Source organism: Mustela lutreola, chromosome 18 (genome assembly GCF_030435805.1).
Source record: "Mustela lutreola isolate mMusLut2 chromosome 18, mMusLut2.pri, whole genome shotgun sequence".
In the NCBI taxonomy this organism is placed as follows: domain Eukaryota; kingdom Metazoa; phylum Chordata; class Mammalia; order Carnivora; family Mustelidae; genus Mustela; species Mustela lutreola.
The window spans coordinates 6297824-6322815 of NC_081307.1; the positions used below are offsets into that span (position 1 = coordinate 6297824).

The 24992-nt window shown below is 40.2% G+C and overlaps 1 protein-coding gene across 1 annotated transcript in view; it reads right to left on the minus strand.

Moving 5' to 3' along the window:
• Window positions 1-15037: 15037 nt before the first annotated feature.
• Window positions 15038-24992, minus strand: part of IDO2 (indoleamine 2,3-dioxygenase 2) — a 55753-nt gene continuing 45798 nt past the window's right edge. Inside the window, exons 8-10 of the mRNA XM_059156212.1 lie at window positions 23944-23995; window positions 17400-17548; window positions 15038-16203 (exon numbers count right to left, since the gene is read on the minus strand). Of these exons, the coding sequence (XP_059012195.1) occupies window positions 15848-16203; window positions 17400-17548; window positions 23944-23995 (557 nt within the window). The 3' untranslated portion in view covers window positions 15038-15847. The remainder of the gene's footprint in view (window positions 16204-17399; window positions 17549-23943; window positions 23996-24992) is intronic.

The following is a 24992-nucleotide window of genomic DNA, read 5'->3' on the forward strand; positions in this document are numbered from 1 at the left end:
CGGTTTTATTCCAGGGATGCAAGACATTTCTGTATTTCAGACTGAGGCACTGCCTACTGTGCTAAGGAGGCACCTTGTTTCAGTATTTGAACATCAAATGATGTAACCCACTATTTTAACAGGTAAGGGGAAAAGAAAATGATTATAAAAATTGTTCAAAAAAAATTATCAAAATTCAATATTTATCCATGGTTAAAACTCTCAGGAAGCTAGGAATAAAGCACTTCCTAAATTTTATAAAGAACTTCTGCAAAAAGACCTATGGCCAACATACTTAATGGTGAAAGACTTAATGCTTTTCTCCCAAAATAAAAATTAAAGATGTCCTCTACCATTCAATGTCATACCAGAAGTTCTAGCCAGTATAGTAAGATAGGAAAGAGAAATAAATACAACAAGGATTGGAAGGAAGAACGAAAACTGTCTCTATCTGCAGATGACATGACTGTCTTTGTAGAAATCTCAGAGTCTACAAAGGAACACTTAGAACAAGGAAGTGAGTTTAGCAATTTCGGGATATGAGATCAACATAGGGAGATTAATTTTATTTGACTACATTAGCAATAAGATCATTGAAACTGAAATAAAAATACAATAACACTTATAATCACCTGACAATGTGAAATATTTAGGTATAAATCTAACAAAACATGTACAAGATCTGTATACTAAAAACTGCAAACCATGGTTGAAAGAAATCAAAGAAAACTAAGTAAATGGAATGATATACTATTTTCATTGGTTCAAGGACCCAACTTAGTAAAGATGTCAGTTGTCCTAAATTGATATATAGGTTTAAAGCAATTCCTATTAATATTCCCACAAGACTATTTTGCAGATATTGACAAGATTATTCTAAAATTTACATGGAAATGGAAAAGAACTAGAATTGCTTAAAAATTGAGGGGAGATGGAAGTATAAAGTGGGAAGAATAACTACCTCATTTTCAGAGTTATATATTATACAGCAATAGCAACCTAGAATGTGTAGTATTTGAGGAGCGATAAGCACATATGTCAACAGAAAATAACAGGGAATCCAGAAGTAACCACCACAGTGGAGCCAACTAACTTTTTATCCAAATATAAAAGCAATTCAATGGAGGACGGATAGTCCTTTTAATAAATGATGCTGGAATAATTATATATAAATAGACAAAAATAAAAAATAAAAAAAAATACTTTGACCTAAACTTCACACCTCACACAAAAATTAACTCAAAATGGATCATAAATTTAAATATACAATGCAGGGCACCTGCATGTCTCAGTGGGTTAAGCCTCTGCTTTTGGCTCAGGTCATGATCTCAGGGTCCTGGGATTGAGCCCTGCATCAGGCTCTCTGCTCTGCAGGGAGCCTGCTTCCCCCTCTCCCTCTGCCTGCCTCTCTGACTACTTGTGATCTCTCTTTCTGTCAAAAAATAAATAAAATCTATAGAAAAATATATATAAAATGCAGAAACACAGATCTGTTTGAAGAAACCATAAGAGAAAATCTCCACAACCTAAAGCTTGTTACTGAGTTTAGGAATGTGTAACACCAAAAACATAATCTGTAAAAGAAAAAAAAAGGACATAAATTGGACCTTATCAAAATTAAAATCTTTTATTCTATGAAATACATGGTAATGGTACAAAGAGACAAACTATAGACAGGGAGAAAATATTTTCAAACCACATGTCTGACAAAAGACTCATATCTAGAATATATAAAGGACTCTTTTGACTCAATAATAAAAAATAAACAATCCAACTGGAAAATGGGCACAGAACCAAAGAGATATTTCACTCAAAAGGATATAAGGCAGGCATATAAGCAAACTAAAAGCTGTTCAACATTGCTAGCCCTTAAGGAAACACAAATTAAGACCACAATGAGATGTCACTACAACTTTTCAGAATGGCTAAAATTAAAAATAATGACAATACCAAATCCTGGCAAGAATGCAGAGAAGCAGGATCTCTCATACATTGTTGGTGGAAATGTAAAATGATACAATCACTTTGGAAAATAGTTGGTAACTTCTCAAAAACAATAACAACAACAACAACAATAACATACATTTAACCTTAAGATTTAGCAATCACAGTCCTGGCCATTTTTCCTGGAGAATTGAAAATTGATGTTCACACAAAGACCAGTACAATGATTGTTTCTAGTAGGCTTATTTGTAATAGCCAAGAACAGGGAACAGGTCACATTCCCACAATAGGTAGAGGATTTAAAAAACTGTGCTCCCACAATATCATGGAAGACCACTCAGCAATCAAAAGAAATAAGCTATTGCTACATCAAGAACTTCGATGCATGCCAAGGGCATTGTGTTGAATGAAAAAAAAAAAAAAAGTCAGTCTTAAGAAGTGGCAAGCTGTGAAATTCCATATATATAGCAGTTTGGGAAGGACAAAATTATAGATGTGAAGGACAGATACGTGGTTACTGGGGTTAGGAATGTGGGGGAGGAGACAATGATTTTATATCACCATAAAAAGGAATAAAAGGGGTCCCTTTGTGGAAATACTTCTGTACCATAATTACAAGTTGTAGTTACATGAATCTACACAGTTGTAACAATAACATAGAAACACACACACACCCCCCAATATCCAAACGTCAATTTTCTGTTTCAATACATAACACTATCAATTACCTAAGAGGTAACCATTGAAGAAAACTGGATGAAGATTACACAGAACCATTCCACATTATCTATGCAACTTTTTGTCAATCTGTAACTATATTAAATAAAATTTTGAAAATAATTTGTTATATAGCCTTTCTTGAGTTCCATGAATTCCTAATATCTTTTTAATAAACCCCTCTCTTGCTTAATGTGGTATGCCTTGCTTTCAACCAAATTACACTAACTGATATGTAACATTTACATAAATAATTCATCTCATCCTCGGAACGTGAGTAAGAAAAAGACTTCTAGAAGATATGTAATGGAAAAAGGGATCAGAGATTAGAATTGTCCTTTTCTTCTCTTATGTCAAAATGAGATGTTAAAATTGACTTGTGTTGTCCTTTCTGCTGAACACAATCATGCATTTCACACACAAAACCTGACCCCCAAGTCCCTGCCCCAAGCATTCTGCCTTGGCTTAATCTATCAGGATGAGCAGAGCCATCCTTATATTTGGTAAAGGAGACACTATAATTCTATTAGATTTATTGGACTTAAATAATTTGTTGCAAGGGCAGGAAGTCACCTAGCTAAGTAACCACCAGGATCTCAAAAGGGGAATATTAATTTCTTTCATGTATAATGGTATGGGAAATCTTTTTTTTTAAGTCAATATTTGTAGTTACTCATGGACCTTCTTTGAAGTCTTACAGTGTTTCTCCTTCAGTGTGAGTCAAATATTCGAAATGTAGTTGTTTCTCTCTGTCGATCTGCTGCTTGACGTGAATTCCAAGAGGACAGGGTTAACACAGTAGAAAACATGGCTGGCTAGGTAGCAGGGACTATAGATGGAGCAGATTTCCTTATAAGGGAGAAGGAGCAGAGCAGGAAACACCACACATCTTACGTGTGGCCCTGCTTGAAGAATGCTGGGAAAGCTCCTGACCTGTCCAGCTGCTTGAAATCAAACGTGTATTCCTTTTCACTTACAATGTCTCTGTTTTCAAAATGCGGAAGTAAGAGCTGCAGTCCTAGTGCGGACATATTCCCACACTTGGTGTATTTTCTTTTCAAGCACTACTTGATATTCTGAATAGGTGTCCAATATCAGCTGTGCAGGTTGGTAAGGTTGGTGTGTACTTTCAGGCCAAGGGGGAAGAGAAAACCAAGGGTAGGATGAAAAAGACGGGTGGGGTGTGGCATGCTTAAATGGGCTGACGTAGCTGGAAGTTCAGAGCCCAGACTAAAAGTTACCTAAAGCAAAAACAGAGGCAGAGGCATGGCCAGTATGAGAAACCCACTTAGCACCGGGGAGAATATAAAACCTCATCCAGGAATCTGTGAGCATGAAATTCTGCTGATGACTCTGAGGTCACATCTGGAGGAATTAAACAAGGAAGCCAGGTGCAGATTCCAGGACAGGTACACAGTGAGGACAAAGAGTTACAGACAGTAGCTCATTGTGTCCAAGCTTTTTTTTTTTCTTTTTTAAATATAATGTATTGACTTAGGAAACTGGAAAGTCCAAGGACAGTGCCAGTCACGTTCAGTTACAGTGGCTTGGGACACGTCTTTAAACTCTCTCCTGTCTCTCTCTCTCTTTCTCCCTGCCCCCATCCCCCACCTTCCTCACTCCCATCCCTGTTTTGACTCTACTTCCTGTTTCTGTTGGTTTTATGCTCAGACAGGGCTTTACCTACATTTTCATGAACTTCTCTCAGCACCCAGATGTCCGAAGTCAGAGAAGAGTCTGACTGACCCTGTTTGAGTCACAAACCAACCCCACTGGCCTGGGTACTTGAGTACCCCATTCACATGTGATCAAGTCACCCACCCACATCTGTGGGCAGGAGAACTGGAATTGGCCCCACTGGTAATAGATGAAATGGAAAACAGCCAACCTCACCTTGATCCTAAAGTACTCACAGGAGTGGGAAGTTGCTTTTGCAGGTAAAGTAGATCCAGGCCTGTGGGAAATTAGAACTTGGGTATAAATACACTAGAACATTTGAGAAGATTACATAAAAGGAAACAGAAGGGAAGGAGATAAAAAAAAAAAAAAATTACTTCAGCAAAGAGAAGTAAAGGTGTGTATAGAAAGAGGCCACACATGGAGCACTTTTGACATAGAGATATGACATTAAGATAGTCACACAGAAGGTCAAAGCAGGAAAAATAAGATATCTGAATGTCCCTGTGACTGCACCAGGCTATCTCTGAACACGGCGGTTAATCTCAGTGTGTGCTTACACGGAGTAAGAAGTCTTCTGCCTCAGAAAGAAATGAAAAACAGCGTGTGATCATCACGCCTATGTTATCTATCTTCCTCAGCTCAGTAATGAAGGAAACTGAAATCCTGCACTCTGGAATAGTCTGCAGCTGCCCTTAAAACCATGAGTGAAACATCATGGGGGTAGGTAGACCAGGAACAGAGCTCATAGAGCAAGTCCTATTAAAATACGTAATACTCATGGAGTGATAGATGTTTTGGAGCGTTTTGCCTGGTATAAACACTGAATGTTAATGCACCATTTTCTGCCCAAGGATCTAAGTATGAGCCAAGGAGCAGAGTCATTCTGGTGTTTTACAAAGTACTGCATAACACTGGTAGTGTGAACCTTACCCTTCATCTGAGTTTTTGGATAGACTAGCAACTCTTTGAGGACATGTCTTAAGATCATTCTATATGTATATTATTTATATATTTCTCTTGCCTGGCATGTATAATGTAAAGTATGTTTCAAAAATTATCATTTATTTGATGGTCTAGAAATAAGTGCTCTGAAGAATCAGGACTTTAAAGTGTGTCCTTGTTTTGAAAGCATACAATCCATTCCCTAATATTTTCATCCCTTTCTAAGATCACTAAATTGTTTTAGCTTTGTTATTTTATTGTGCTGTACATAAATGCTTATATGCTGACCATGATTTGGCCCCTTAACCATAAGAAGTGCCCCCATTAGTGGCCCCATCAGACAGTTCTTTGACAGTATCATTAAGAATTTGAGTCTAGGATCTTTTTTCTTATGCCTGGGGTAGCAAATCAAGCCTTTCTTTCCTCTTTGGACAGAGTAATCCCCGTCTGTAGCTTTATGGCTTCATTTGGGTTTCAGAGATGAGCACTGATGAAGCACCAAAACAAAGTTGTTACGCTCTCTCCATCCAGGGAAGCCCCGTGGAACGCTGGAGAGGATATTTCAAGTCACACCTGTGGAGCTCCTCCCTCACTGCTGTCGTACGCAGCGATCCCTGTGTCTGGATTAATCCCACAACTCGGAGGCCAGACTGCAAATGCACTTTGGATTGTTCCCTCTTTCACCATTGAGGCACCCAGGAGGTGACCACGCAGAGCGGGGAGGGAGGGGGAGATGCCGTATTAGTGGGTATTTCTGCTGAGAAGGAAAAGGGACATCTGCTTTCATTTTCCACTCTCTTCTCTCTGGGAGAGGACTTCTTGCTATCGCTGCTCCCGTGGCCCTTAGCTCTTAAATTAAAGACGTCTGAAGTAAATGGAACTGTTTATGAAGTATGAATTTAAGATTAGAGTTAAATGGCCTGACTCACTGGTGATTGAAGGGTGATTCACCGTAGGGGAAATCTCTGCCCAAAGCCATTAAATGTAGACTCGCCAATTAGGGCCATCACATTAGCATCCTGGATCTCTGGGGTACTGCTGCCAGAGTGACAGAAGCTCGGAGCTGCAACCCTGGGACAGGACTCCAAGTGACTGAATGCTGAGGCAAGAAAACCAAGTCCTCTGTGGAGAAACAGGAGAGGGACAAAGACGGGCTGACTGACATTCTCTTCCCACTGCCCCCAGGACGACATGCACCCCACGGTTTAAAATCGCTTCTCCTTTGACAACCGTGTCATGAAAGAGCAGTACAAAGCCACTGCATCTGGAGCTAAACAATCTGGGTTGGGTTCTAGTTCCACCACTTACCGTGCTCTTGAGCTTGGGGAGACACCTAACTCCTTCGAGCTGTATTTTCTTTACTAGCTGAAGCAGGGCCACGATAGATAGTAACCCCCCTGACCCAGCCATGGTAAAAATCAAAGGGAATAATATCTGTGAAAGCACTTCAGAAATTATACACATATTTTTATTATTACTGTTATTACTATGATTGTATGCCTTGAATGCTTCTATCCGAGCGACGCCTGATGCTTATGCTCTAAATCTGTCAGCACTTAAAACTTCGGTCCATGTAAATTTTAAGATTTTTCTAGTATAAAAGTTGGTGAAGGAAGGACCTGCGAGGTAATTTGCCCCAGGCTGCAGAATCTACAGGGATAAGTAGACTCCTGTTTCCTGCTAAGGCAGTTTTTTCCCCTTTTACCAGAAGTTCTGTGTTTGCATTGTTGGCTCTACCACAAATAGGTTCTCAGCAAACACTCTCTGAGCTTACTCATTCCTTCACTCTTGAGAGGTTATCTACTAAATACTCCTACACTGGCATAAGACAAACAGCAGTGATTTCATGGAATTTATAGCTGCATGGAGGAAGCAGTTATAGAACAGGTGATTAGGACCACCCTATTAAACAAATCTGGAATGAGATTCAAGTTCAGGTTTCGGTCGCTGACAGGCTGCAGGTAGTGGGGGAGGGGTGGTTGTTCTGGGAAGGGGCCCTGGAGCTGATGCCTGAACCGAATCTTCAGGGGTACCTGGGAGTTGATCACGAAGAGACAGAAGGGGAAGGTGCTGAGCAACTCCGGGCTCGCCCTGTGTGGAACTGAATGACTTAGTTAGCGATCATAAATGCTGAGGAGTTACGATAACATGTTATTTCATTTATTTCAAATAGCAATAGTCACTCAGATGTATCGTGATACTGTTTGGGAGGAGCAGACGGCCACGCCGTAGGGAGGGCTTGTTCAGTGGAGCTGGTGGTGGTAGGGAGAAGACGGGTTTCTCTGGTGAATGTCGTTGTTCAACTATGATTAATCCGTCTATTATTTACCGCTCTATTTGTCATAAATGTTGCTTATATTTAATGCAAACAAGCAGAGTCCGGCCTAAATGCCAATGAACCAACTAGGGCTTAGAATAATTCCCAATTAAGATCACAGACTGAACTAATTCCTCAGAGACCATGCCTTGCAGCCAGCTTGCTTCATAATCCGAGAGACCGAGAGATTCAGTGAGACAAGGCCCTGTTCCTAAGATCGGCAGACAGAAGAAATCCAATCATTTAGCTACACAGGGGTGTTCATTTGCATAAGAATCCTGATCTGTATTAAACACTTCCAGCTCTGAGGTAGAGTTAACCTTTCAGATGTAAACTGCTGTAAACTTATGGAATGCAACTCATTGAAACCATTTACTCCTGACCTTGAGAACAGGTAGAATTTCTTCCAACCTGAGAGCAACTGTTTACACAGGCAGGAATTCTTCTGTATTGGTGTAGATACCTGCAAGTTGAAGATCATGTCAGGATTTTTAGTGTCCGGTGCCTGGCCTCAGGTGAGGTGGGGTTGTCTATGTGCAGGGAGTTCATACTCTTTCCTGCCAACATCGCCTCTACCCCCTTTATTCTCCTTCTCCCTCCCTTGAAAATTTACTAGCTAAATTTACTAGCTATGTTTAATAACCTTACTTGAGGGTTTCATCCTATGGTATTTCAAATTCCTTGGGCAAGGTTAATACTTTTGCCTTCTTTATCCATCTCTTCTGCAAGAGTGAATTTGAGATTCTCTTCTGAAGAAAAGTTTTGAGAAACATGAAGGCCCTGAGAAAATCTGACTAAGGAAGAAAGAATACAAATGGGTTTGGTTGCTCCCCTCAACATGCTTTCATTCCCTTCTTCCTTTTTTAACTGAACACTCTTTTTTTGCTAAGGTATGTGGTTGTTCTGCTTAAGGACTATGTTTGCCAGTCTCTACTGTAGTAGGAAGGCTGTGAGACTAAGACTTTCTTTTTCAATAGAAAAAGAAAAAAAAAACCCATAGAATTATCCTTTTTTTCCTTTCTTTTTATGACCTATAGGGAAGATAGAAAGGATAGAGCTCCAGCAGCCATCATGAACCAAGAGGTGGAAGAAACGCCCTGAAGACATCAAGACACAGAGCAACTTGAATCATTTAGGACCCTATGGAGCCACCATTCTATCCCTAGATATTTTAAAACATGAGAGAACAACAAACTTATCCTTGAGGTATTTTTGATTACATAAAATACAATATTGTCCTGAGAGGGGAGATGTCACCAAGATGTAGGCAGCACAGAGAGGCGAAGTTATAAGTGTGGAGGATAAACTTCCCATATTTTACAACTTAGCCAATCTCATCAGGTAGTAGGATACAGCATTCCTTCTCCCAGAAAATGAACTCCTTCTTGCCAATATGCTTAGGAGTCTTTAGCTCTGATCTTCGTTCTAGTTGTTTGTTTTTTAAACTTTCCCCATCTCCCCTTCTCCCACAACACTGACATGATTTTAGCTTGATTTTAAACTAAATATTTTATATTATTTAGAATTTAGAAGGAGTGTTGGAGAAGTTTTTGTATGATGAACATGACAGTCATCAAACAGTCTCAGAAAAATATTTCCCTTAAAAAAGATGAGAAAGCAATTTAATAGAAATTTCTCAATTTTTCCAAAGGCTTTCCTCTGGGGTTCTTAGATCATAAATTTCTCCTTTCAGGTGAAGCCTGAGAGGACAGAAATAAATGGAACTCTTCTAGGACTCTGTCTTGGGTTTATGAAAGCAGGCTTTCTGCCACACAGTTCAACAGTGTGTCTAATAGTCTCTGGCAGTTAATAATAATAATGGTAATAGAAGCAAGTAGTTAGATCATGTTCACTCTACACAGACGCTGGTGTAAGTGCATGTAATAACTTTACATGTAATAACTCATGTAATTATCGTACCCTGTAAGTGTGGTTATTACCCCAAAATGGACACATGAAGATGTTACAATTATATTCAATGGAGGAACTAAGATTTGTACCCAGGCAGGTGCCATAGAAAGGAAGGCTGTTATGGGTAGATTTGCGTGGGCTTCTTACTCTGCATGGAGATCCCTAAACTCAAATTTATGATTATTATGTGGCTACAGGGGATTGAGTGCTACATAGAGTAGATTTGTTGTTTTCATTAGTTTCATATGAGAATTTCAAGTTCTCTGCTCAGTGGTATTATTGGTCATTGGAAGTTAATGGACTAGGAAGATGATAAATAAGAGCGTTCTGAGTTTGTTTTCTTTTATGCCTCTTGTTTTTTGAAAGCGGATTGGGCTTGGTAACTGGGAGCAGATCAGCTAGAGGCCACATTGCCTGTGCTCTCTGGTGCCTCAGGCCATCTGCATTTCCCTCTCCAGAGTTTGCATATCACTCCTGTGCCTGCCCTAATAGGACATCTTTAAGTGAACCGCCCACTTGCAGGTGCAGATTCCGTCACGGAGCTATTATGATAGGAGGTGCTCCCCCCAGGCACACATGGCTAAATGCCACGGAGTTGGGATGGGTGTGAGGGGGCCATGAGGAGAGAAATATTTAATGAATTACCATAGTTTTCTTTTCTTATAGACAAAACCCCGACTAACCTTTCTCTAAGCCTAAGGCAGTTATTTGGCTTTTCCTGTTTCCTGTGTTTATGTGATCTTTCTCTTCAGTGTTCAGTCCTATTACTAATCTTCTCTTCACAATTTGGCAGCATTTAAGCTGCCCTGACAGTAAAGGTTCTCAGGTAACACTAGTCACCGAGGTAAGACAAAGAATTCCTCTCCAGCTTTAAAAGAAAGAAAGGAAAAAAAAGATTTAATGTTTTTCTTTTTAATAAAGAAAAATATAAAAAATATAAAAAGAGAAATGCAATCCACAGTTCTAGCACCCAGAATATCCCTATTAAAATTTATAAAGGAATAGAATATCATTTGATTTTGGACCCAGACATCTATCTGGATTGATTTAGCGTAGTTCTGTCTGGAGGCAGGGTTCTGGGTGATAACCTCTCCAGATTACTGGACCGAGTCCTGCTGTGGAGAAAGAGATATTTAAAAAAAAAAAAAAAAAAGGACAAACCTTTGGCTTATATCAGCTGAGAATCCATACCTTGCTTGGAGCTTTGGGTCTGAGCATTGCAGGTCAAGATTGCCCTCTGGTGGTCTCAGGCCAGACATACAAGCAAAGTTTAAAAATTTCACAAGCTTCATCCTGCACCAGGCAATCCTCATCCCTAATGCTTGCTAGGGGCAAACGGACATCCACGTACCATTTCTGCTCTACACATATGTAAAAGTCATAAATCAGGCCAGCAAAGAAATAAAAGGTGTTGGGGAGGGTATGTGCTTTGGTGAGTGCTGTGAAGTGTGTAAACCTGGCGATTCAGAGACCTGTACCCCTGGGGATAAAAATACATGTCTATAGAAAAATAAAAAATTAAAAAAAAATTTAAAAAAAAAAAGAAATAAAAGGTGTTCTATTATTCTACCTAGGAAAATAATCTTTTTAAATTTATTTTTTATATTTTCAAATTTTTGTTTAAATTCTAGTTACTTAATAGTGTATAATATTGGTTTCAGGGGTAAAATTTAGTGATATCATACCTGGTGGTCAACACAGCAAGTATCCTCCTAAATACCCACCACCCATTTAGCCCATCCTCCTGTGCACCTCCCTCCAACAACCCTTAGTTTATTGTCTCTTATGAAGAGTCTCTTATGGTTTGTTTCCCTTTTTCTTTTTTTTCCCTTTCCTTATGTTCATCTGTTTCATTTCTTAAATTCCACACATGAGTGGAATCATATGGTATTTGACTTTCTCTTGACCGATTTCTCTCGGCATAACACAGCAGACTGTGTTATGTTGTTGTACGTATGTATGCGTATGTATGTCCATCCATGTTGTTGCATATGGCAAGATTTCATATTTTTGATGGCCAAGTAGTATTCCATTGTACATATGCACCCGCATCTTCTTTATCCATTCATCGCAGGGATGGGCATTTGAGCTCTTTCCATAATTTGGTTATTGTTGATAATGCTGCTATAAATGTCCTGGTACATGCTCTCCTTTGAATCAGTATTTTTGTATCTTTCGTGTAAATACCTAGTAGTGCAATTGCTGGGTCATAGGATGGTTATATCTTTAACTGAAAAACATGCTTTCAAAATAACCTGGAAGCCCATTCTGGTAAAAGTCTCTCAGTCCTTAGAATTTTGTATCAAACATGGAGACATGAGGACAGTCTCAGATCTAGCCTCACTCCAGACTGGCTCTACTGTAATTTCTAGGGACCACTCCATCATGCCTGTAGACACCCCAGCCTCCTGCCTGAGCCCCACCAACACACCTGCAAAGAGCCCTGACTTCCCTGTGAGGTACATGATTACCAATGGCACGGTGAGGAGCAAACCCAGAAGACAAGACTGTGCAGGTTCCAGAAGAATTCTTGAGGCCATTTGTGCATTCTGGAGCTCCAGGCCCCCAAAGCATGATCTGGAAAATGGTGGTTATGGAGGTGGCGTGGACTCTTAGAGGGCAGGCCTGGTGACCACACTGGGTTACCTGAATCTGACTTGCTTTTAGCACTGGAAGTCCCATGTCCTGTGAAGCCCTTCACTGGGATGTTAAAAGCCTCACTTTTCAATCTTGTGTCGGAAGATTAAGAGTGAAAAATCCATATGATGGCAACCCTGTTTCAGTGTGAAATAAATATGGTGCAAATCATCTGTCTTCCATTGTCCTTGAGGGTGGGCTGTCTCCTGATCATTTCTGTTGGCAAAGACAGTTTGTGGTCCACAAAGATGGATGGCCCCTGATGCTCCCTCTAAATGATGTGACCAAAGTCCGCATCCGAAGGAGGTCCTCATTCTGAGTAGGAACAGGAGGCAGCAGCTCTGCCTGTGGATTAACTCTTGTGTTTTGTATTGAGATAGTATGAGTGTGATTTTTCACATTGTGAGTATTATCATGTTTCCAGAACTCTTTTGAAAAGTTTAGATAATGAAAATGAAAGCAATTACAAAGTATCTGTTTAGTCTTACTAATTACTATTTACTGCCACTGTTAACTAGCCATTTTTGTTTAAATAATAGCATTTATGCAAAAGAGAAGTAAATAATGATGAACGTGGTAATATAATTTCAAATGGATGCTTACTTTTCATCTTTTAGTGACACATTAATAACACTTATGTCCATTTTTATATTTTATTATTAATTATTGTCATTATCATTATTTTGTCTACCATGGCTGTGCCCTTGACTGGTTCTTTAAGAAGCTGATCATCCTTAAGGCAAGTTCTACTTGCCCCAGGACTCCTTGTCTTGTGAAGAAAGATATGACCTATGACAGGTCAGAGTGGGGTGTAAGCCCCACTACAAATGGCTCCTAATGTACAGGGACGCCAAATTGATTGATACTTTAAAAAAAAACAACACTATTTGTGGATAATTAAAGGTAAATACCATAATTGAGTATGGTTTGAATTCTATACAGCTGCCATAGAACCATGTGGACGAATAGATTTGTGAGTTTACGAAGGAAATTACTTTGCAAAAAAAAAAATCATTTATTTTTGATGATGCTTACATTCAAGAACTCGTTTTTTAATGTTACTGAGAAGCAGATGCTAAACTGCAAAATTAACTAGCGATTGCATTTCAGAAAGCAATGATATCCGACTTCTTTATTAACTTTACCGCTACGTGAAGAAAGAGAAGAGCCTTTCTTCCATTAGCAAAGCAAATAGTACATCTGTGCATAAGAAAATGCAAGACAGAATTTGGTGGGCGAAAATCGTTGTTGTGGAAGGAATAATTGGCCTGTAGGTACTGCAAGTTTTATATCCCAGATCTTAAATCAGATAGGATGTCACAGGTTTCGAGCATTTCTTACCCTTGGTGTTTAGTTTTATTTTGATTCTAAGCCTATATAGATTGCATTAGGACAACAAAAAGCAAATTTCAGACTAACAATGAGGGAGGAGAAACTCAGTCTCTGAGCCTCAAGTTTTGGCTTGACGCTCTGTAAGCTGAGAATTTGGGGGATCCCTTTCACCTGCATACAACCTAGGAATGAGGAAAGTGTAGGGCCCGTGTGCCCCACATAATGAACGTTGAATATTACCCATGCCATCTGACATTCCTTTATGGTTTTTGTTTGTTTCCTTTTGGAATCATCCCTGAGTCTTTACTAAAGTCTTCTAAAAATTACTAAACTAATCCTAGCTGTACGTGAGCACAGTATGAAGTCCCAAGCATGACTAGATCAAGGGGCAGCATAGGTGAAGGTGACCCTTATATACGAGGTTTAATACTTTAAGGCCTGTTCCCTTTCCGAGGTGAACATTAGCCCTATAGTATCAACCTCGAAACAGCAGGTTATTATTTTTATTAACAGAGACAATGGTTTCATTGTACATGGATCACCCAGCAGGGGAGCTTTAGTTGGCAACATGGTCAGATTCTTCTGGGCAGTATTCTGTGCTTTTCTCTTGGGGTTTCACTCCAATGCACTGTTATATCCCTTCCCAGCATCTCTTAGGGCGGAGCTAAACTCCACACCATTTTTTTACCTCCTCTCCATCATTACAAAGGATGATTCTTCTCTAACAGAGATATGGGGAGCATGTGTGTCAGATACCATAACTGTATCCTAATTCAGGTTCTTCTCAAGAAGACTTGTAATGACGGATTCTATGTCACCTTGGCTGGGCCATGGTGCCCAGATAGTTGGTCAAACATGATTCCGGATGTTTTTATGAGGGTGTTTTGTTTGGATGAGATGAACATGTAAATGAAAAGGCAGTTAGCCTTTCAACTTGGTGCTTCCCAGGTCTCTAGTCTGCTGGTCTACCCTGTAGATTTTGGAATTTCTGGCCTCTATAATCACATAAGCCAATTTCTTAAAATTGGTATCTATCATCTATCTATCTATCTATCTATCTATCATCTATCATGTATATAGTATACTATAGCACATGTATAGTACATATTATATATGTATCGTCAGGGTGGGGATTAAGGGCCTAGGGGATGTGGAAAGTAGTCAGATGTTTTTCCAACTGGCATGACAGGACTTTGAGGGCTGAGTAATCTGAAAGGCCTCGTGGAAAGGATGAGACAACCTACAAGCTCCATTTGACCAGCATCCATCCTGGGGGGATGGGGTTCTGCTCAGCAGATGCTAACTTGGGCAGAGGCTGCCCCCAGTCATCAGAGATCACTCCTTGAGGCCATGATACTAGATTGGCCTTCTGGAATGTAAATACTATCCCAGACACATGTATGTATGCAGGAGGATACACCCTCCTACATACACATGTATCCTCCTACACATAGTAGGAGACAAGACTAAGTTGCTGAAGTTTACCCTAAATTGGCAAGACTTAAGTGTTCTAGCTTTCTACTGTTGGATGAAATGAGATCTTGAGACAGAAAATGAATCAATAAAAAGTTACATCTGTTTGTACACTAAACATGTGGATTTAATATTTATTCCCATTTTGATCATGGACTTCTAACGGGTCAATTTATTCATTTTACAAACACAGACTTTCAGTGTAAGAAGAAAGAATCATTCTCCTAAAAATAAAGAAGGAAAACTAGAATAGAATTTGCAAATTGGTGAACCACATGGAAGAGCCTCATCCGTTCCCACATCATTAACTATTCATTGTTATACTGCTGACTTCCAAGATGCATGTGAGCCTGCTCTTTCCTCCACGTCACCACTGGAGCCTGTCCAACCTCCTGCCACAAACTCAGCACACACACGGAGAAGAAGGCTGGATTGGGGCCACCAAAAAATCTCTGCTCAGCAGGAACATAATAAGTTGTTAACTGAATGAATGAATGCATGAATATTTAACTTGCTTTCTAAAGAAATCGATAAGGGGATCTGTCTACAGGCAGATTTTATTTGGTTTATGAAATTTAGACTGATTTTTCTATCACTTTGCAAACAGGACAGGGGTACGCATGCTCCTCCGTGGAGTTCTGAATGAGAAAGTGTCCAGAGCTTTTCACTATTAACCGGTAATCAGGTAGGGAAAGGAAATTTTCTGGCCATGAAAATTCTTCTCTGTGAAGACTAACAGCTCTCAACAAAGGAGGAGATGGTGTTCTGTAGGGCAGGAGCATAACTAAGGCTGAGGTCCCTTTCAGATTATTCCAGACATTCTTATTTGCCGGGCTCACATGCCCTCCATTGGGGTAGAGGGTAAAGGAAAAGCCGTGTTTGCTGGGTTTGCCTTTTTGGGCAGAGGGCAGTTTCTTAGTCACTCTGGTGGAGAACTGCCTCCAAGGTCTTGTCCCTGACACTCTTCAGGAAGCTCAGGACTATAGTCCCACCTGTGCCCCTCTCTTCTAAGGCTTGAGATGGCCCAGGGAGACGGTTTGGCCTCCTGCCCTTTGCTTTGGTGGCTGCTGTGATGAGGTATTTGGTCACCACAGCTATGTGGTAGCTGCGCAGGTCTGCCAGGGCTTCCACACACTGGTTATAGGCTGTCCGAAGCTGGACATTTGCAGAGGACAAGATGTGGTCTCTCAGTGACGGGCTTGAGTGGATTTCTTCTATAAAGGCTTTATGGGAAGGAGGCATGTACTCCCTCATCCTATGCAGAAAGTCAGCTGAAAGAAACAAACCAGAACAATATCACAGTTCCACATGGAAAGATAAGAGAGCTTGTCAGCTCTTCCAGTCATCAATGCAGCAAAAACTTGCTTTCGTCCTAACTGTCCAATCTGCATTGCTAGATCTTTTGCTCACAGACGTCAAATGCTATATTCTTGACCACTGATAGGAGATGGAGAGGGAAAAAAGAAATAAATACACCCCTGATCACTGCGTTGGAACTAGATCTATCATCCCATGTATAAATATTTATCCCATACACAAGATGGGGCAAAGTATCTTGCTAATCATCACGAGAAATATCTACAAATATAAGACATAAAACCGTTAAACTTATTTGCTAAACACTGCCAAATTTTGCTTCCTAAGTGCTTTTGTTTGGAGGGAGTGCTAAGGAGGAGGAAAGTAACAGAGTTTATAGGGGCAAGAAAATGAATGACTAACCGTTTTTTGTAATCACCTCTTGAAGTCAAGGTGTTTAAAAATAGAATAGATATTTATAGGAAATGTGGAAAGAGATCATTTATAGGATATCCATTAGGATATAGGATATCCATTAATACTGCCATGGTTCTTGTCAACTGACTTTTGTGGACGAGACTGGATCCTATGACACAAAGTTCTAGTCATTTCTTTTCCTGATCTAACTTGAAAACTCTGTAGTCTGCAGTGCCCTTTTGCAACTATTAAACAGTGGCTTGCTGCTGGCAGGTAAGGAAATGAACAATTTCAAGCTTCTAAACTGGGAGACCCCCTCTTCTAGTCTAAATAGACTTGGCCTGTGGTTACAGCATTTTTTCGGAGAAAGGCCTTGGTGGAGGAGCTCAGACCCATCCCTACCTGTATCCAGACTTAGTAACTTAATGCCACAGCCTTCAAACTCCAGATCTCAATCCCGTTTTAGAGAAAAGAGGCTACTACCTAAGGATCCAGACAAAACTATAGAGAACAACCATACACACAGCAGTGTTATAAGATTCGGACATGAAACCCAATCTCCTGCTGAGATTGAATATTCATTGACTTGACACAGTAACATCTGGCAGGCACACAGCCTCCTGGTTAACTTGGAGGAGTACAGACTTCATGGCATTTTAACTTACACTTGCACTTGGTCTTATCAATTGTTAAAAACATCTCTGTTCTTCCTCCCTGTTAAGGAGCAGAAAGAGAAAGGAAGCGTCTCACTTACCACTTTCCTTGCTATGGCGAACGCCTAAGAACTCATCAAAGGCATGAAGCACTGAGCTCTGAGCTGCACTCCCCCCAGAGTACTGCAGGGGCGCTGTGGAGACTCCTTCATAGATCAGCCCCACCGGCAGTGCTGGGTTATCCTTCCATCTAAGCCAGAGGAAGAGTCAAAGAGAAGGCGTGTTTTCTGATATGGAAACAGCAAGTAAGAAAGCAAAAACAATTCCAGTGGTAATTTTAGAGCACAAGGCTGGATATTTTTGTAGGATATGTAATTAAGCATACTTTGATTTCATAACAAGCCACGGAATACAGCTGTTCCTTTCCTCAGTTGAAGGATCATTGCAGAGAAGTGGAGGATATTTAGAGAGGAATCCTTAGCATGGGTCCTATGACATATTTATTAGAAAAATTCATTTATAAAGATGCTATCAGTGCTGATGAATAGGAGCAACTTAGAGGTTCTAGAAAAATCTTTACCTAATCTCAACCTGGATGGCCTGATACCTTTAACTCTGCAAATAGTGCTTTGAGAGCAAACACACACACTCACACACACACCCCTTTGCCCTTCCCTGAAATAGCTTTAACAGCTGTCATCCTGAACTATCAGTTTTAAATACTACCTTTGTGGGAACACCTTTGTCAAATATGTTCTTGATAGCAGGTATTGATAACAAGGGCAGCAATAAAGAGAACACAGTACAACCCTGCAGGTTACCAGAGGGACGTGGAGATGGACTGGAATTGAGGCTCTGAGTCTTGCTCTCACAAAATGGGTTTTCTTCCCTTCCTCTCTTCTGTCTCCCTGATTCCATTTCTCCCAAGATGTTAGCCTATAAAGCCCCTGCACATTCCTGTTCTCATTTGACCTCTTTTGAGTAGATATAGGCAGGTTTTTTAAACCTCCTTTACAGATAAGCAAACAAAGACTCAAAGCTGTTAACGCTCCAGGGCCACATTGTTAGAAAATGGGGAAACCAGAACGGAAATCCCAAACTTGTAATATCTATTTTTTTTTAAAGATTTTCTCTATTTGACAGAAAGAAAGTGAGAAAGAGAGAGAGAGAAGAGTGCAGAATCAGGAAAAGCTTCAGTGGAAGATGGAGAAGCAGGCTCCCTGCTTAACAGGGAGCCCGACTCAGGGCTTGATTCCAGAACCCTGGGATCATGTCCAGCCAAAGGCAGATGCTTAACAGACTGAGCCACCCAGGCACCCCAAACTTATAATTTTTCTATTTTCATTTTCTCGAGACCCCTGCATGAGGATTTGCACTTTTACTAAGAAATAGTCTTTTTTCCCTCTGATTGCCAGGAATGACCCACACACAGTCCCTGTTGTGAACAGTTTAAATAACAGGCTTAAACTGATGTCTCACCTTCTTCCTGTAATTCTAAAAGTCATTTTGTTCAAAAGAAGGGAACCACATCACACACATAGAAAAGCCATAGCCAGCCTGTTCAGCTTGCTGTTCATGACTTTTTCCAATACTTCCTTGAGATAGGAAATGCTACAAGGAGTTTGGCTGTTTTCTTTGGAGGCTGGTTTGGTCAGCTGTTGTATGGTTTGCCACTGCATGAATGTCAGAGTGGTCTTTGCAGTGGGGATGCTATCACTCTGGAAACAGATGAGGCACAGAAAGCAGAGCCGGAGGACAGTAAAGGAAGGTTTTTGATTGTAAGATTAGAGCACATTGTAGCTGTTGGGGGAAAGGGCTCTTTTTCAGGCAGATAGACAATGTAATCTCAGCTTTGATATTTATTAACTGTGACCCTTGGCTTAGTTAAACATCTCTGAGCCCCAGGTTCCCTAACCAAGTGTTAGGATCTACCTTACTGGGTTGTTGTGGGAGCTAATTAAAATACTACCCACTCAGGGCCTGGAACATACTAAGCATTTGCTAAATATTAGCCATTTTATAGTATTCAGAGCAAGTTGGAATCGCTGCTCTCTTCGTTCATTATGTTGTTGACTTTGCACGCACCTTTATGAATCTTGGTCCTAATTTGCACCTACTTCCTAAACTGCTGCATTATTAAATAGGTTCTAGAGAAGTTTTATGACTTGTCATAGTTCAGGACACTGCTTCAATAAAATTTCTACATTTTATGGGGAAGGACTATGAAAAACATAAAAGGAGCAATGACAGCGGCCACGCGGGTTCAGAGTTGTCTTTGCCATCCTGTGGATGATCTTAGATGGTCATTTTGGTCTCTTTCAACAGTCCCTCCTCATCATAACCACTTCTGTGTGTTGGACTTTCTCAGGGCTCAGTCCTTGGACTTCTGCTACTTTCACTTCCCAAGCAGTCTTATTTAGCTCCACTGATTTAGAAAGCAACTGTATTAGGACTACTGAAAAGCAAAGACGTATACCTGGGCTTCTCCCTTATGGTCCAGACTCATGTATTCAACTGCCTACTTATAGATATCTCTACCAGAAATGAACATGTCCCAAACTGAGCTCCCAATTTCCCTTCCTTTTGCCAAATTTGTTCCTCTGACAGCCTTCCGCCTCAGAGAAAATGGCAGCTCCATTTTTTCAGGGGATCAGTCCAATACCTTAGAGTTATCTTCAACTGATCCTATTCTCCTTCCGTAAGCAATCTGATAGATGTCCCGTCAAGTATACCGTCAGTCATGCCCCAAATGAACATTTCTCAGCACCTCTGCTGCTTCCACGTTATTCCAATCACCATGCTCGATTGTGGGATAGGTTCTTAAATGCTTCCCTGTTCTATTCTTGTTCTCAAATCGTCTATTTTCCATTTAGAAGATAGAGCAATGATTTGAAACTTAAGACAGATCCTGTCATTTGTCTCCAGACTTGCTACTGTGGCTCTTCTCTTGTAGAAAGGAGCCAATGAGCCCCAACACGATCATCACTTGGTATCTTTCTCGTTCTTCCCCATGCATATTCCATTCCAGTGACACTGTCACTGCAACGATTCCTCCATGACAAACATGCTCCAACCTCAGAGTCCTTGCAATTTTTTTTTTTTTTTTTTGCTTGGAACAGGTGTCTAGATGGTTTAGGTCTCACTTCTTTCAGGTATCTGTACAATTGTCACCTAGAAGTGTGGCTTTCCCAGATAATAATAAATAAATAAGAAACTTCAGCCGCCATCCCTACCTCTCCCTTGATGCCCTGTGTCTTACTTTACATTTCCCAATATTATTTACTGTTGTAACATGTATTTTATGATACGTTCTTTAATTATATTTGTTGTGGCCCTCTTAGCACAGTGGGCAGCGCGTCAGTCTCATAATTATATTTGTTTATGCATTATCTGTCTCCCATGATTAAAATGTAAGCTCCAGGATGCCTGGGTGGCTCAATTAGTTAAGCATATGCTTTAAGCTCAGGTCATGATCCCAGGGGTGTCCTCTGGCTCCTTGTTCAGTGCGGAGCCTGATTCTCCCTCTCCCTGCCGCTCTCCCTGCTTACGCTCACTCTTTTTCTTTCTCTGTCAAATAAATAAATAAAATATAAAAATAAATAAATAAATTTATAAATAGATAAAATGTAGGCTCCATGGGAATGAAGTTGCTGTTTTGTTTTATTGCACCATTCCCAGAACCAGGAACTGTGCCTGGCGTATGGTAATCACTCACTAAATTGTGAATGAATGAATGAATGAATGAATGAAAAAAATATCATTCTATAATTCCATATCTAGAATATGTGGATCCAAATATTTGTCTGGAAAGGACCTAACCAGCTTTAAAGAGCTATCAGATACTCAAATGGCCAAGAGACGTTGATCAATCTCTTTTTGATGCCCCAACATGAAGAGGATGTATTAAAGCCACATTGAAAGCGATAGAGAAAATACCAGCATGTAAGGCAAAAAAGATAAAACAAGGGGATCTACTTTCAAAACCCATGTTCTCTCCCCTGTGATGAGATTAGTCTCAGGAAAGGAAATGGTGTTTCTCTGACTAGTTCAAGGATTGCTCCCATGCACTCTCAGGCCCAAACTGCTGTCTGTAAAGCAAATGAATTAGTTTCCTTTCAAATCTCTGTAGACAAGGTTATGTTTAGTCTTTCTGATAGCATATTTCTAGGAAACCCAAGAGGAAGTGTAAACAGAAAGAAAGAAAAAAAAAAAAAGAAAGAAATGAGACGAGATGACATTTTTCCACAGTGGCTGATGACTTCCCTGTGAAATTTAATGTGATTGGGAAATACAAAGAATATGTTTAATCTACAGATGATGAAACTTTCCTAAATAAAAATCTTTTTAAGAGGTAAATAAAAACAGTAAATCAAACATAGGACAAACCAAAAATATAGGAGTAGATTTCAATTTTTCAAGACAACTCTCTTGAGAATTCTTAACAATCCAGATGATTTCAGCCATCAACACTTGTCAATACATTTAAGATTTGGTGCTGGCCACTTGGTTGTGCTATATGGAAAATATCTTTAAGGATCAGACAGAGGGGAAGATGTAGATCACAGATAAGATGCATCACTGACCCTGAATTTATTTTAATGAAAACAGTATCACCCTGCAGTGACCATATCATCATGATGGGTAGAATTTTAAAAATATTGCCCCAATATTTCCATCCTAATTCTTAGAACTCTTCATATTATGAGCTATAATACCTGTCAATATGATATATTATACAACAAGACCAAAGAGACTTCACAAATGTTATTAAGGTTACTAATCAGTTGACCTTAAGATAGGGAGTTTTCTGCATTGTTTCTGTGAGCTCAATATAATCACGTAAGACCTTAAAAGCAGAGATTTTCTCTGGCTAGTGGCAGGAGGAGAAATCAGAGGGATTTAAGTCTAGAAAAATTGGAAGCACCATGACTGTGTTGCAGGATACCATGTGACAAGGAAAGCAGGGGGGAGGCCTCTCTAAACAGAGAGCAGATCCTATCTAACAGACAGCAAGGAAACAGACCTCAGTTCCAAAACCACAAAGAACTGGATTCTACCACAAACCTGAAGGAGTCTGGAAGCAAATGATTCCCCAGATTCTCCTGATAATAGCTCAGCCCAGCAGATAGCTTGACCTCAGTGCTTGGAGACCCTAACAGAAAACCAAGCTGAGTTTGCCTGGCCTTCTGACCTACAGAAATGTGAGTCAATGAATGTGTGTTGTTCTAAACTGCTGTTTTAATTTGTGGTGCTCTGTTATGCAATAGTGGAAGACAAATACCAACTTAGACCCCAAAGTGAAGCACAAAGAGATTTCCCAGATTTAAGTGCTTCCTAAATCCCTATTTAGGAATTTAGGAATGTTTATTTAAAATGTTTTTAAAAAATGACCTTTTATTCTCTAATTCTACCAAAACCTATCTGTAAGTTTTGCTTAATATTTGTTGCTAGGATCACTACTGTACAATCAGATCTTTGTCTGAACCCTGAACACGTGCAAGATGCACAGAGAACAAGAAGAGTTCTAACGACAGATAATCTCTTTAGGGGAGAATTTGGGGACTGAATGCATACACAGCAAAAGTCTGAATTCTGAGAAACACTTCCAATTTCATTCTGTATCTCCCCCCACTCCGTTTTTTCTTGTTTCCTCATCAATCAGGTACCTGTTTCTTTCAAGTTATTCTCTAGAAACCTTCCTGCTTCCACTCTCTGAGCCCTGCAGTGAGGAATGCCTACCCAGGCTGGTCTCCCCTTAGGCTGTCTCACACTCCAGACCTACATGATCTAGAGGAAATACTGAGTTCACGCTGTCACCCCCTTCTTGCACCAATGTAATATACCACTCCATCTACTGACAAATCAATAAATCTGTTGATTTGGATGTTGGACTTGTCTCTTACTACTTCTAGGCACAGCTTCAGAGTCTTTCTGTTGTAGCATTCTTGCATCTCCTAGTTATCAAGACGGAACACTAGATGAGTTCTATTTCACATTTTTCACCTCATCCATTCACTACCTCTACTTTCCACTTCTCACCATTAAAATAAAAACAAACAAACAAACAAACTTAATTGTCTTAGTTAACATGGGTAGGAAAGCAATTTGATTAAAACATGTCAAGGTATAACTAGTGTATTTAAAGGAAGAAATGTATCTAAGGGTAGAGTTCTCTATCTGGAGCAATTAACAGGCCATGTGACAAAAGGGACCTGCAAATATAGACAAATGACTTGGGGAAGCTCTTCTAGGATCTTTAGAAGAAAGCTTTAAGGCCACTTTCTATGCTCCCCTCTGCCTTAGTAACGAGGGGGAGAGAATGGATATAAATGGTAGAGCTTTGTGGTTGCATACTGGGCTTTTTTTTTTCTGCCATTGAGATGGGATTCTAAGTGAATACTAATGAATCTAACATGGTTAGATTCTAAGGAAAACTATTCTAAGCTTAAAAGTTCAACTCCAGTGTCATTTGTCATGTAGATGGTACCCATCTATACCTCTTTTACCCAGAGTGGATCCAAATGATCACTTTGCCAGCAAGGGTTTCTTGGTGCGTTTCTTGCTCTAGGACACTTCTGTCTCCTCTCATAAATTTGGAATATGTTACAGAGGACTCGTGCAGGAAAACGGTTGAACTGTACTTACCCAGAGAGAAAGATCCGGATGACTGCATAAAATATGTCTGGATCAACATAATCTGGAGAAGCAATCAAAATGTGAACTTTACTACAGGCAAAAAAAGCAATTGGTTACATGTGCCTGGGTTCTGCTGCTCTCCTGGGGTCACCCCCTCTATCTGATCTTCATGGAAACCTGGAAGGAAGACAGCAGCAGGAGGGGGATGGAATGTTCTCTTCTGTGGCCCCTGCCTGGCACTTACAGAACTTTTAAACTCTTCCAAATGCTGCCCCTTTCTATTTGTGGCACTTCCCTTTTCTGAACTTCATAACAACAAAAGGAGAGGTCAAGGCCATCTTTAAAAAATTAACATTTTGAAACAGACATGATATTTGAGAGAACGTAGGAAGTAGAAAGAAGAAAAGCAGAAAAAAAGAGTCATCTCTCCCAAGGCTTTCACAATAGAGGAAAACTAAAGTCATCGGTGCTCAAGCAAAGTTCTGCACAGGCAGGCAACCAAGGACAGAGCGGAGAGTGTCTTGCTGAGGGGCTGCTACCCCAGGTCCGGTGTAGGTTCCTGGAGCTGCATTCCTTGGTCTGTGCAGCTAGTTTGCCTCTAAGCCAATGTGTGGGGTTAACTGATTTCACTAGTTTACTAACTTGGGTTTAAAGAAACACATCCTCGCATATTTACCACATTTCTTTTCATTAACTTTTGAAGACTGTTCCTTCCTCTCCACATAGTAGGGCCCCTTTGTGACCTGGCATGTTTCTCTCACCTGGATTCCTATGTTCCCTCTTTGAGGGGAAAAAAAAGAAAGAAAAACAAAACAAAACAAAAACAAACAAAACAAAACCCCCCCAAACCGAAACAGGGGTGCCTGGGTGGCTCAAGTGGCTGCCTTTGCCTCAGGTCATTATCCCGGGGTCCTGGGATCAAGCCCCACTTTGGGCTCCCTGCTCAGCGGGGAGTCTGCTTCTCCCTCTGCCACTACTCCTGCTTGTTCCATCTTGCTCTGTAAAATAAATAAAAAAAAATTTTAATAAAACAAAACAAAACACCCTAAAAAACATCT